Source organism: Empidonax traillii, unplaced genomic scaffold (genome assembly GCF_003031625.1).
Source record: "Empidonax traillii isolate 1590-97213 ecotype Southwest subspecies unplaced genomic scaffold, ASM303162v1 scaffold230:size732421, whole genome shotgun sequence".
Classification (NCBI taxonomy): domain Eukaryota; kingdom Metazoa; phylum Chordata; class Aves; order Passeriformes; family Tyrannidae; genus Empidonax; species Empidonax traillii.
Genome location: NW_020955423.1, coordinates 692670 through 707291, shown reverse-complemented (window position 1 = coordinate 707291; position 14622 = coordinate 692670). Strand labels below are relative to the sequence as shown.

At 46.4% G+C, this 14622-nt stretch overlaps 1 protein-coding gene across 1 annotated transcript in view; it reads right to left on the bottom strand.

Annotated features, from left to right (window-relative positions):
- The window catches only part of CLMP (CXADR like membrane protein), a 36651-nt gene extending 22309 nt beyond the window's left edge, over positions 1-14342 (bottom strand). The window contains exon 1 of the mRNA XM_027888067.1: positions 13937-14342. Coding sequence (XP_027743868.1) covers positions 13937-14090 — 154 coding nt within the window. The 5' untranslated portion in view covers positions 14091-14342. The remainder of the gene's footprint in view (positions 1-13936) is intronic.
- Between the last annotated feature and the right edge of the window lie 280 nt (positions 14343-14622).

The window sequence follows — 14622 nt, the reverse complement described above, 5'->3', positions numbered from 1 at the left end:
TGCAGCATTGCAGGCTAGCAAAGGTACAACTGGACCCATTTTCCTCACAAATGCACATTAAAATGGAACATCCAACTACTAGAAAACAGACTCAAAGGGCTTATCTAATGCCTTCCTGAATAGAAGTAACTTCGAGGTCTCGGTGGCAAGTTAAATTTGTTTCTTCAAGTATCCAAATACATAATTTTATGCCCCATATTCAGCCATGAGTTCCCCATACACCCCTGTGATTTCACATCCTGCCAGTTGGGGTTTTTTTCCCCACCTCCACCCCGTACCGGGCCCTTTTGGAGCGAAACAATCCCTCAGATAACTGTTATCCCCCCCTGATCCTGCAGTTCCCAGCTCCTCATTTCCATGTTTGCTCTGGGGCAGCAGAGTCTGACTCAGAGGCTGAACCTCCCTGCGAGAGAAATCAAATTTATTAGGGTTACCCGAGAGTTTCCAAGGCATCTGTCAGAGCCTGATGCAACTGTGACAGCTCCCAGAGCTGAATCAAGGGCATGAATAACTGTGGCAAACCAATGGACAGGAGGATGGATAAATGAGTGCACTGTGTTTGCTGAGGGGGAAAAAACTGGCTGAGGAAGAGTCCCTTGGCTTGGTGTTTATTTATTTTTTTTTTTCACCCTCTTGCCGTGTTCTTCCCCTCAAAGCAGCCCCTATTAATAACTGGAAACAAGCTAACAGGCTAAGTGGGCATCCCAACCCTTCTTGTACCTGTTATTCTGTAACACATGCTCATTAAGTCCAGGACACAGCTTTTAATGTGTGAATTTTGCACTGACAACGAACCAGCCCTCTGGCTCTATCTGGAATGACAGGAGTAGACACCCCTTATTTCCAAGCCTGGATTCACCCTCCCAGGCTGCTCCCTGCCTTCCTCGAGCCCAGCAAGCTCAGCAAAAAGTTGCAGCAGCTTCATAACACTGGAAATTGGTTATTATTTTTGCTTAGTAAACAAAGGGGTGGGGGGAAATATCCAGTGGCTCCACAAATGACAGCAGCTCATCAGCCCAGACTACACCAGGGCCCATCTGGACCTCATTAACATCTAGAAATAAACCCAATATATACAGGCAATGGGTCTTATTTGACATTTATACAGGATAAGCCAAACAGGAATTGCCCACTTGCAGGGTCCTGGTTGATCCTGAAGCATTTTTTGGGAGGGTTGCAGGTACCAGGTTGACTGGAGAAGGCAGAACAGGGTATTTCTGAGCAAGATTCACAGTCTGGTTTGTGGTGAGGCCAATTCCCCTGATCATCCAGCTGCTTCTGGCATCCTGCAGGATACAAACTGCTGGTTCAAAGAGGGGGGGGGACATTGTCAAGGGTTTGCTCAGAAATGTTTTATTCAAGCTGTTTATCCTCAAAAGAACATTTTCCTTTTAGATTAAATTATCTGGATTCTGTTTATTCTAAACACAGGAGACAGGACTCAAGCATTTCCTCTTTTAGGAAGTATGGCTGAGTGTGCTTCCTACAAGATTTATAAAGAATTCAAGCAAGGACTTGTGTGGCTCCTTCAGACCTCAAACTCTTCCTCCCTAAATGCTGAAAGAGCTGGCTCTGTCAGAGCACAGTTACATCCCAGTGACATGAAATACAAATGCAAACAGACAGCAGCTATAAGCTCTCTGGAAAGGGCAGGATGATAAAAAAACCCATAATCAAACCATTGACCAATACTCCACGTTTTGTCTGAACACCATGAATTGCACTCTCTATGTAATGAGACATTTCCCTTTTTACAGCTGGGGGAGCCAAGGCTCCCAAAGGACTCATAAAACCACCTCCTGGGATTAGAGTGGAGATGAGGCGAGTTAATGAACAACAGAATCGAGTTTTAAGAGGGGAAAATTTTCATTCCAGTAAGATTACAGAAGTCACCTCTGGAACTGGAAGCAAACCCATAGATTCCTGTCTCCTCACAGACAGTTCTGACTCTTCTGCTGTGAAGACACTGCCATGGTTTAGATGCCATTTTCCATGCAGGAATTCTCTACCTCCACCTGCAGCACCAGGGAAGTGCCTCGTTCAGTCTTCCAGGAGACCTGAAAGCCAGACCATGAGCAGAGCTGCCCTACCCATCAGGCCAACCTGTCCCAACATCCCCAGCCCAGCTCAGGACCCATGCAAGTCTAATGTTCTGGTATCTTTAATCCCTCACAGCTGCCCAGGACATCTTCCCTGGCATCTGCTCCGAATGTTCATCTATTATGCACCACTTCTGCATCAGAGAGGGACAGGAGGATATGAACAGTGCCTGCTATTTAAAGTGTCTGCAGGAATAACACTTAATCTGCTACGTGGAACCTTCCCTGCCTGCCCAGGACGAGCTCAGGGATGGAGGGTGTTTATACATCATGCATAATAATCATTACCTGCTCAATTAGTGCTGTTAGAATGCATGGCTGGCACCAAGTGCTGCCCCTTGTGCTGCTCTCCACCAGCTCCCTCTGCTAGGGGAATTCTTCCTGGTTTATTTTTAATTCTGCATCATAATCAGGCCCTAATTTTATGCATATTGGCTCAGGATATTTTTTTTCCTTTCCCTTACATTGTCAGTCTGCTTGTCACATCCTTGCTGAAGGGGATTCCTCACTTGAAGTCCTTCTCTTGGTAGGGTAGGATGGCCTCTTTTGGCTGAGGATTATAGGCTCTGACAGTGCTGACACAGAAAAATAAAACCCCAGAATGATTTAAAGCCATGAGCAGGGCTGTTTCCTCCAGATCAGGAATATATAGCTACTACTGCCCTTTCCTCCTATAACTCAAACCCAGCTACTTAAACCAGAGAGAGCAACCACAGACCCTCTGACAGCCTCCCCCCACCCTGCTCTCCTCACTTGCTGATAAGATCATCAAATTTATTTTCATTATAATTAGTGTTATTATGTATTTCATTACTATTATTTTAATTATTTAATATTTTACCATTTCAAAAATAAATTTATTATTAAAGTAATCACTCTCCCCACCATGAACTAAAGAATTTATGGCCCAGGGTCACAGCAGAAGTGATAACTGAAGCTGGGACAATAAGACACAAAGGGATGAAGAGACTTGGATATACTCAGAAGAGAAGGACAACACAATCCTCCTAAATCCAGGGAATTAGATCCCACTGCCAGGCAGATCCACACTAGGAGGATGCTACAAAATTTCTTCTCAGGAAAACAGTAGTGAGTGAGCTCAGCTGCAATCTGCTTCACACAGATGCTTTTTTAGAGAAACAGAATTTATTTACTTTTTAGTGGGTTTACCACCCCCTACTTGTACAAGATGATCACAAAAAAAGTGAAGAAGCCTTTAAATCAGCAGCAGGGCTGCAAAAGCAACGCTAATCCCTCCCTGAATAAGCTCCTTCCTTGCAGGAACTGGAAATTAATTTGCCTTCCAGGGGCTGAAGGCTGTTCCTTGTGCCAGACTTGCTCTATCAGGTGCTTTCAGCGTGGAGAGATGTTCCACCCCACCACAAGGCTGCCAGGAGCTGGAGATTTCCAGCAAGCATCCCAAATCCCAGATAAAGCCCCCAAACCACCAGGGAAGATGCTCTCACAGAGTTAAAAGAGCTCCAGCATACTCCAAGCGTGTCTCATCAGCACAAAGGATGCCAGGAGCGACTGAAGCCGCTGTTTTTCTGGGTTTTCCATGCACGGGGCTGCAGAAAAGGAAATATTGAGAGGACAACCCCCAGGCCAGGAACTAGGAAAGCTGCAGCCCCAAGCAAAGCTGGGTTTGCACCGTGGTGGGGGGAGAGGCTCCAATCTGCTCAGGGAGCAAAGGAAGACAGGCAGGGGTGGCACTGCAAGGGGAAAGGTTCTTACATATGTCACATGCCATTGCAAAGTGATAAAAAGTATTTGCATTCAAAGGATTCTCCTCAGGGAAGGCAGCCCTTTGTCAAGATAAAGGACATTCCTCAGCCTCCATCAAGTGATGGTAATACAGTGTATGTGCTCCAGCTGTAGTAAGTCACAAAGCAAAAAATTAGGGGTTTTACCGTTCACTTAATTTAATATTCACTTAATATTTCTGAGCTGGGGTGGGACACACCATACACCAGTGTTATAATCTATAAAATCAAGCTTGGGTCAGTTATCTGTGCATTGGTTTCTGGAAACAAAGAGTGTAATAATGAACAGTCCCCAGCAGTGCTCAGAAAACCACTTACAAGGGAGAAAAATTAAATGTCAATATCGTCTAACTGGCTAGTTAAAATCATTCCACATGCATGAATAATCAGCTTTTCTCTTCCCCCTCCCCCCCCACCCCCATCTTTTTGCTTAAAGGTGTTTCTAAGCAGGAGGGCAAATAAGGAAAGAATTAATCTAAGCTGAATGTCTTCAGTCCCCAAGTCTTCTGCCTTCTCACTGCATGAATTCATGCTCTGGAATTACACAAATAGATGTTAATCTGGTGCCTGGCTCATTTAGACAGGAGGCAGGAGGAAAAACAGATTTGAGATATTTTGGATGGCTGTGCAAGCTTTTGAATCTGCAGAGTTGGAGGGAAAGGTGCAAAGAGGCAAAGAAGCACTCAGAGCACTTAAAAATCCAGGAAAAGATCATCTGGTTGGTGCAGCAAGGCCCAGTTTATTCCATCCACGTCCTGTATTTCTTTTTTTGTCTTTCCTCCTGTTTCCTGGTGCTTCGCAGAGGAGGATGTGGAGAGGGGAAGGTGCCTAATGACACCAAAGCCTCCACTGCATTCAGTGCCTTTTCCTAATGGGAATGTGTTCACTGCTGTCCCTCAGTGCTTTTTCCTAATGGGAATGTGTTCATTGCTTGCCCCACAATGGAAGCAACGTGCCCAGGGCATTGGTAAATAGGAAAAAAGCCCGAGTAATTAGAGGCAAGAGTATTGTGTAATGCAGGATCGTTATCTCCGGAGCAGAGAGAGGCTCGGGGAGTTGTGAGCTCCTCTTATCCCAGGTCGTGTTGGGTCTGAATTCACTGACAGCTGCAGAATTGTCTTTTTTGTTGACTCCAGGGGTAGCCTCGGGCTAAATGGAAGGAGCTGACAAAGCCAGACATGCTGGGATCCATTTGGCACAGCGAGGGACACTGATGGGAACGCTCTCCCCCCATTAAACCAGTGCCTGCCACAGACTCTGGAATTCTTCAGCTCCCTTTCTACAGTGATTTCAGAGCCTTTTACAGCTCAGGAGGGAAAGGTTGTTACCTTGTGAGTGCTCAGGAACAGCAGCTGAGGCACAAAGCAGTAGAAACCATTTTCAAGTGCATCCCCAAAAGTTGGAATGGTTAAAGGACACCTCACAGCACGAAGCTGGTGTGAGCAAATCACATGTCCTTACACTCACATCTTCCAAAGGACTAATCCTTGACATGGAGACACTCCAAACTAACAGCCACTTAAAAATGGGGCCTGAATTACTAAATTACTGAGTCACTGGCCAAACCAACCCTGGAATCTAGACATCCTGAATGCCTCTTTGACCAGAAGACACTCACAATTGCTTCGAATTCCCCTTTGAGAAGAAACCAAAAAAAAAAAAAATCCCAGCATTTGTCAACACAAAAGCTATTCCTTGTCTGGTTCAAATCCCCTTTGTCTCCAAGCAGGAGCTCGAAACAATGGAAAGGAGGAGAGGTTTTGCCCACAGCACAGACCACATGAGAACCAGACAAAGCTGTACTGTGGAAATTAAAACAGCTCCTGATGGGAGATGCTGAGGTTCCTGGGGATCAGCACAGAGTTCTCCCGAAGTGCCACCTCGATGACACTCTGGGGTGGAAGCCTGCAGTGGAATCGACCTACTCCAGCCATCCAAAACACAAAATCATCCCAGCTGAGGGCCGGGAAGACTTTGAAGGTCTCAGAACAAGCACAGTGCCAAACTGCTCATCTGGAACTGAGTTTCTGAGCTTCACTGACAAATCTACGTGCTCAGGTGACAAATACCCCGTGTTTGCATGTCACAGCAGCATTGATTCTACAAGGACACATTAGATTTCCCTCACAGGAAGGGAAGGAGCTGGCACAGGTGACATCCAACCCCAGAACAAACACACAAAAGGAACACTACACCAGCACTTTAAGGAACTGCAACTGGGGGTTTATGGCAGTAAGAAGCAATCACTAGAACTTCATTCCCACTTTGAAAGTAGATTAATGATAAATGATAAATACCCTTCCCACTTTAGTCATCACATGAAGCTGGATTTCATTTGATGTTTCTTTTGCAATCTCTTCAGCATTGCAAATGAACTCAGGTTCTTAAATACCTGGCTCCAAACATCAGGCCAGGCTGGCTGCTCATCTCCAAATACAACATACAAGAGTCTCCCCAGGGTTTGCAGAGCCCTGAACCACCACACAGCAAATAAAGCACACAGCCACTAATAACCCCTCACAGCCCAGTGAAACGGTTCACTGAGTGTGACTGAAAGCTCTCACACCATTTCAAGACTGGTTTTATGCTCCAGGAATTTCAAGTAACGCTACCAGAGACATCTGAAAATTAAGTGGTGGTGCTGCAGCTTCCCATCGTGTGCTGCTTCATTATTTTTTTTTGGGGGGGAAGCACACAGCGGTTCAGGCTCATCTGGGTAAAAACACCCTGCACCAAACCCTGTATTTGGTGTCCCTGGAAGTCAGGCAGGCCCCCTGGTTTCCCATTTTGAGCACACTAAGCTGTTGGCTTTCCACGAGCAGCACTTTCTGCCTGCTCATGTCTTACAAGACCCAGAGAGCATTTAGCAGACATGCACTGCAGCCTCATGCTGCTGCTCTGAAATGAGTGCTAGTGCCAGTTAATGCCTGGGGAAAATGAAGCAATTTCCTTAATATTACTCAACAAGGCAGGATCAGCAGCAGGATTCCCAGCACCAGCCTCAAGTCTCTCTCCAGCAGATTTACTCTGGAATTACCCCCCACCACAGCAGAGTTCCCAATCTGGCTCTGGGTACCTTTTTTTTTTCTGCAGAGCTTTGGTAAATGGTCCTTTGTTCAGGAAAAAAAAAAAAAAAAAAGCCCTGATGTTGGAGAACGTGGCTCCTTTTTCCTCTTGTCCCTGGAATTGTGATTGGAAATAATTGGAAGTGTCACTGGAAGTAATCAGAAGTGACAGTCCCTGGGCTACAAGGCTTTTGCTTCAAGTCTAACGATCCCCCCCGCAAAACAAAACCTAAATTTAAACAATGAAGTCATAAAGTGATTTGCCTTCAAGGTTGAAAACCCTGCAATATTTAAAAAAAAAAAAAAAAAGAAGTGCCTGACTCTGGTTTAGTTCAATATTCAAGGCTTGCTGTGTTATATGAAAGTCAATCCCCTGCACATACAAAGACACCCCACGATTTCCTGGCTCTCTGCAGCCCTACCCGACAGATAAAGGTCCATATTGATATTAAACATTTCCATGGCCTTTAAAATGTTATCAATCCTTTAGGGAAAAAAATAGCTTGGTCAGTCTGAGCTGTGAGACTGAGTCAGCACACATCCCAAATACTGGAAAACCACCTGATTCCAATACTTTTGGTGAATCACAAAGGGAATGGGTTGGAGTCACTATTTTTTCATGCTCCCATTTTGAAAAGTCCTCTCACTTTGTGCCTGATGCCATCCAGACACTGAGGGGAAGAGTCTCTGCTCAAAAGACCTGACAGCCAAAATACACTCCACAGGTATATGGTAGATGGAAAAACTAGATTTTTCTTTTCCATGAGTAACTCAGACTCAGCACACACAGCCCCGAGTTCCCTTCCTGTGAGGTTTTCAGCAGCACTTCACACCAGGAGTGGAGTTTCTCAGCACACTAGCACTGAAAATCCATTAATACTTCAGCAAGTAACTTATTAGAAAATAAGGATAAGTCCCTCCAGTTGTAGCTGCTTGTCAGTGATCTGCCCATCGCTATTTCCACCCACATTTGAGGTTGTATCAGGAGGAAAACGGCTTTGGATCAGAGCAGCGAAGGTTTTAGACACGTAACAACTGCTGCATCACCTTTAGGCTGCGTGCACCCACCTTGCCCTGGCTTTCTCCTCCTGGACGGGCTTTAAATATTCTCTATCCACCCACTGTGGCCCTGCTGGACTGAATTACCCAAAGCTTTGTCCAAGTGTGACCCTTCCCACAGAGCTGGGAGAACAGCAGTGCCCAGTTGGTCACCCCTCGCCTCCAACCCTGCACGCTCCACTGCAGGAGCCTTTCCAGGAGAGCTGCCTGCCCTCTGCCAGTGCATGTCACAAGCTCAGCAGCATCTCCACTGACCTTTTCCCTTCCCAAGGCAATGAAACTGCAGGCACTGAGCTGAACTCCAACCTTTCCACACACACTAAGGGCTTTAAACTCACTCTGCAGCCACAAAAGTGGAATGGCAGCTCCACAGGAGGAGGGACAGGCTCAAACAGGGCTGAGATGGCCACTGATTCTTGTAGGGCAGCAGATGTGACTGAATCTGGGTCTGCTCCATTAGGGGAAGTGCTGAGTTACAAGATTTGCCTTTTTAAGCTGCCCAAATGCTTTCCTGGAGGTGGAGGAGACCTTCGATGCATCTTACCCTCAGTCCTCTTTGCAACTTGTGGCAAAGCAAAGCCAGAGCTGTTTAATGAGTGAAGAACAAACCAAATACCAAAATGTGGCTGAGGAAAGCCTGGTCTTGAGTGCTGTGCTGAGCAGGGCAGTGCCCATCCCTCCTCACTTTGCCCTGCTGCTTTTCCTAAGACTTTGGCCATTTCTGGGAAGAAGGACCAGCTTGATTTTGGGTTGCCAACCCAGTTCAGAGTTCCCAGTTTGTGTTGCATGCACCTCCTCTGGGGTCTGCCTGGGAAAATTCATGTTTTGGGCAAGGTTTGAACCCCTGGCTGGCAGAGGTGGGCAGTGATTCCACCCAGCACTGAAGGGAGAAGCTGGAAGTTCACCCTCACTTCTGTTGACCTTCCACCACCATCACTTCACACATTTTCCATTGTTGTGCTTCCTGCATCCTCCACCTTCCCGTCATTTGAGTTGCTATTCCCAGACCTCACTGACCTGACTTCACCCTTGACTTTTTGCTGGGCTGCTTCTGCAAACCAACCATTCCTAAAAACAGATGAAGAAACAGTTTTCCCTGGGGAAGAAAAAATAGAGACACCCATTCATCTTTTTAACAGGACACCACCAAATTCCCCCTGCACCCAGAGCAGCCTCTTTTTAACACATCAGTGCCCGAGATATTCAGAATATCATGTGCACCTCAGCCAGGCTTTCCCTCAAGTGTGTTAAATGCAAAAAAAACCCCCACAAACACTGAAGTGGTTAGAAATAAAAGATATAGTTTGACTAAAGCTGTGGGGGAAAGGCACAGAAAGCAGCTTCCAGCACCCCATTTTCTTGGTCCTCTACACACACACACTATCATTTAGCCCAGTGTAGCAAAGACTTGGACACAAAAGATGTTCCAAAGACACTCAGGGCTCTCACAGTGACTGCTCACACTTTTCCCTTCAGGCAGCTCTGAAAACTCCAACCAAATCCCACCCTGCAAAGCCCCGGGTTTGCCTGGAGGAAAACTGAGGCTTTTGTTGTGATCCCGAGGATAAACACCAGGATGTCCCCGAGCCACTTGTGCAGTGGCATTCCTGGGAAAGCTTGTGCTGCTCTGGCACAAAGTGGCCCAGAGCACCCCCCAGAACAGACCCACCAGGGGCAAAACCCCACTTGTTTTCCACGGGAAGTTCAGAAAAGTTGCCCTCCCTCAAACTGTTTCCCATAAAATAAATTCATCTTCCCAATTCTGGCTCTGTTCTGGCATCCTGCTTTTCCTCACTCTGCCAGGTTACTTCCCCCCCCCCCCCTTCTTCCTCAGGGTAAAATGGAAAAAGCAGAAAGGATAAAAATAACCCCCAAAATAAACTTTTTCTAACGTTAAAAATCCAAAGTATTCCGTATAAAACAAAGCACTGCTGGAGGAAAACAGACCATTTTTCATTGAGTGTCCTGACAGAAAAATATTTGATGCAAACCACCCCTGGCTTTAGAAGAATTTGAGTGTCTCACAAGGAGTGTTAACCCTAATGCTGTGCCAGGGAGCAACTCACAATTGTTTCTGTCTCCTTTGAATGCTCCCAAAGGGATACATTAATTCTCTTAATTCCTTTCCTTAGGTATTCCCAGAGTAGTGTTATAATAAAGAGCTCTTTGCCCTGTCTTAGAATTAAGTTCACACTATTGTAACAGGCTGAATCTTGAATAAAGTTGGTGTTTTGTTTTTTGGTTTTGGATTTTATGTCATAAACTTTCACCAATTAACACTTATATGATGCTCTGGCCTTGTGAAAAGTTTTTGGAGCTAAATACAGCATGTAGTTACCTGCATTCCCTCAGAATCCAGTGACACAAAGAGGGCATGAGATCCAAAGAGAAAAGCAAACAAACAAACAAACAAACAACAAAACTCTTTTCACAGCACAAATATTTTGGGTTTGTACTCCACTCCCGAGCCAAGGCTTTGTTTTTGCAAAGTGCTGCAAAAACACAGGGCAAAACCCTTGTCCCACCAAGCTTCTAAGCACACCGTGAAACAAGACAAAAGGCAGGAGAAGGAGCCAGGGAAGACTAGAAAACAGCAAGTGTATTATATACTATTCTATATATACACTAACCTCTATATTGCATATTATTATATATAGGTTACCACTGGGAAATTTTGAAAACAGCTGGAAAATCAGCAAATATAAGGATCCATAAGCTTTGTTCACTGAGAGCAGGAGTGGTTTGTCTTTCTTTTAGGAAAAAACCTAACACTGCAACGTTTCTTGGCTTTGCTGGGGCTCAGGACGGCGAGGATTTAGGGGGAAGGATCTCAGGGAGGTGAGACTCGCTGTCTCTCAGGAGAGAAACCCGACCCATCGAGCAGAGCACAGCCCCGGGCTGACCTGCCCAGCCGCTCCCGGATCCGCTCGGATCCTCCGGGCTCCGAGTCTGGTGGATACCTGGGCTGTCAGAGCCGATTCCTCACGCCAAGAGGCGCCCAGAGGGATCTGCACCGTGACCTTTCTGCCGGTGCAGTGAGACAATCACAGTGTGGGGGTTCAGTGCAGCCCCCCCGGGCAGGGCTGTAAGACACTCCTCGACCTCCAGGCTCGGAGGGCGAAGCTCAGCTCCATCTGCACACCAGGGATTTCTGCTCTCCCGCCCCAGTTACACCAGTAGAAACCCCCCACCACCACCACCAGTTCAGCACATCTGAGTCAGACAACTCTCAACACCAATGTGAAGGTTCAGTGCCAACAGCAGGACAGCAGAGCTGGGTGACTGGTTTGGTCTCAGGGACCTCACTGAGAGCAGGAGTGCTTTTTTTTAAAAAAAACCACCACAATATTGCAGTGTTTCTTGGCTTTGCTGGGGCACAGGACTGCAAGGATTTAGGGAGAGAAGACCAGCACAACCCCCCAGTTCAGCACATCTGGCTCAGCCAACCATCACACGCACCGGGGTGAGCGACCCTTAACATCAACACAGAGGTTCAGTGCCAACAGCTGGGCACCAGAAAGCTGGGGGACTGATCAAGTTTGGCACATCTGCTGCTCTGAATCCTAAATCCATGGGTTTCTGGAGGGCAGAGCGCACACACACCAGACACAGCAAGTGAAGAAAAAGCACAAAACCAGTGTCAAAGCCATCATCAAAGCCATCGCCCCCATGTTTGATTCTAAAAATTAGATTTTTACTTGAATGGAGGGCTCCTTAAAAATATTCATGATGGACTTGGTGAAAGAAAGCAGAGATTTCCCACCCCCGAAAATTTAAACCAATTCAGTAAAACTTTTAAATTAAAGCATTTGTTACTTTTTTTTTTTTTTTACACAACATTCTATTATGAAGTTTTTCCGCTCTTAAGTAAAGAATCACAGATATTTCTCTCGGAAATTTCCATTTTGATGTTCAAAAATCAAATCAGTTTTGATTTGCAGTGGTGCTTGAAACAATTTTGACCCAAGATGAGAATCAGGTGTCACACACAGGTAGACAGACATAGTAACATGCACCAACTTCCACTCCTCGTTCCCTCCTGCCTCATTCACCCAGCCTTTACTGGCAGAGAGCATCTTGTCTACACTTAGAAGAGTCTTTTCATCTTGTCTCATTTTAAAAGTCTCCTTAAAACAAATTGCCTCCTGTTTCCTGTCTCCCCACACAGCTGCTCACGTGCCCCAGAGAGGTAAACAGTGTAAAGGACTGTGTATATTAGCCATGCTCTTGGTATGTTTAATAATGAAACCCCAAACCAGGCAGCCCTACTGTCAAGGTTTCTCTAAAAACTTTTCCCCCCACTCTAACCTTTGGCTTTTATGGATTTTCTGCAGTTAAAATGGTATAGAAGTGCCAAGGATGACGTTGTTTTTTGTGCTGATAGACTTTCCCCAGTTGGGAAATGAGTTTCCCCAGTCTCCTTGCACTCAGGGTGATCCAGGAACAGGGAAGCACTGCACTTCCCTCCTTTTCCCTGGAGCGTGCTTCTGATATTGGGGAATGAAGCTGCACACAGACCAAGTTACCTGTTGAAAAGGCAAAGGGAAAGCAGAGGGAGGAAAAGGACAATTCAATGACCAATGTAGGATCAGGAAACAGAATATTCCGGGTTTTGCTCTGTCCAGTGCTTGGACCACTCCCAGAGAGAGGCTGAGAAACCTGACTCAGGTGAGGCATCAGCTGCCTTTTGTTCTGCATCCCTGTGTCCCTGCCGTGCTGGAGATGCCCAGATGGCAGAGATAAAACAATAAAGCCCATCGTGTTTCACAAATAAAAGCAGCAAAGGGAAGTTGTCACTACATTACAGCCACACCCACACCTCCTCTGTGGTAGCAGTTTATTCCTTTTGCTCCGAGCATTCAACATATGGGAATGTATTTCAGATGAATTAAAAAAAAAAAAAAATTTAAAATCTCTCTGGTTCACATTCCACACCTGAGACTGAAAGAACTGGGCCGGCCCTGAAACTTTTTCTTTCTGGCTGTTCAAACCCCCTGCTCTGCCCGTGCCCAGCCACAGAAATCCAGCATCCCTTGGGGCTCAGCTCCTCCCAGGGAATCAAGGACCAGCCCACTTTCTCACACCTGCATCCAGGTCCCCGGGAAGATCAGGAATTCCCAGCCTTTGCCCGGGCAGGGCAGATGTGGGAGCTGAGGGGCTGTCAGCAGGGTGTGGGGAGCAGAGTGGAGACAGGGGCTCACTCATCACCTCCCGGTGCCTCTGGAGCTGCACAAACCCAGGCTGGGAGAAAAACCCCCCCTGCAAACTCTTCTCCCCACAGGCTGCGGCTTTAACAAGCAGCTCTTGTGTCTTCACTCTCCTTTAAGGTCTCCTGTTCCATTTTCCACTCCTCTCCTGCTCAATCAGCCTCCACCTCTCTCCTTTCCCTTCTTTCAGCAGACCTCTCTCTCTTCCCTTCCCTTGCCTTCCCCCCTTTATGTCCCTTCTCCCATCCTTTTCTCCCCCAACTCCTCCTCCCTCTTGCACTTCAACACATCTGTTTCTAATCTTAACCATCCATTGGAAACAATAACCCCTTTTCATTTTAAAAAAAAAAATCTGAAAGCTGAGTGCCCGAGCAAATCCAAACAGTTACACAAATTTGACACTACGCCCGAAACAAAGACATTTTGTTCACCTTTTTCTGCCAGAGAGGCTCAAGCCCCTCACTAGTTTATGGCTGAAAAGCAAAAACGAGAGACACACGTTCCAAAATGAGTCTGTTTAACCACCAGTTTTAAAATTAATCCAGATATTAGGAGATCTCTGCTGATCAACCTGCTACTGAAGCGACAAGGAAAGCATCAGAACCCGAACACCGCTGAAATTACAGTTTTCCATGAAAGTTTTTTCCTTACAAACCCCTCTCCCCAGCTCGCCAGAGACGAATTTCAAGTCCCACAGAGCAGACCCGTGGAAGTTTGGTTATAGAAAACCGACCAAAACCTACCTAAGAAGAGAATTGGAAGTGCAGACATTCCGCCTCCAAGCCAGAGGGACTTTTCCTCCCCTTTTTTCCTTCCTTTCTCCCAGGAACGGCAGGCAGAACCTGCCCAGGATTCAAAGGAACGCCTCTGGAATGCACGGAGCGTAATTGCATCCATGTGCCAGAAAAATAACCAACTTCACTCCTTCTCCCCTCCTGCTATCCATCTCCTTGTCCATATTCCATCTGCAGATCCGGGCAGAGCTTTTCGGGCTCTGCAGCTGCTGATTCAGGCCCCGGGGGGAGTTTGGGGAGGAGAAGAGGCAGAGGCAGTGGCAGGAGGAGGGGGGAAACTTCACATCCACGGCGGCACAGAAACAATTTGGCTTGTCTGGAAAGGAGAGGAGCAGGGGAAGAACACTGTGCTCAATGTTCACCACATGGCTGCCTCCCACAAGAGCCCCTCCCTGCCATCAGCTGGGATTAATAGTGAAGACCAGTCATGTGGGTGAGGTGCAGCTCGTTTCTAGCAGGAAAATATATGTATTTTTGTGTGTGTGTGTGAAGGAGAAGCCAGAGGCTTTTCCCTAGTGTTAAAACAGTTAAGTTTGGAGGCAGTAAAAATCCAGCCTGGAAAAAAAAAAAATAAAAGGAAAAAATCAGATTCGTCACTCAAGGGTTAGAAAGATACTCCTGGAAGAATCACACAC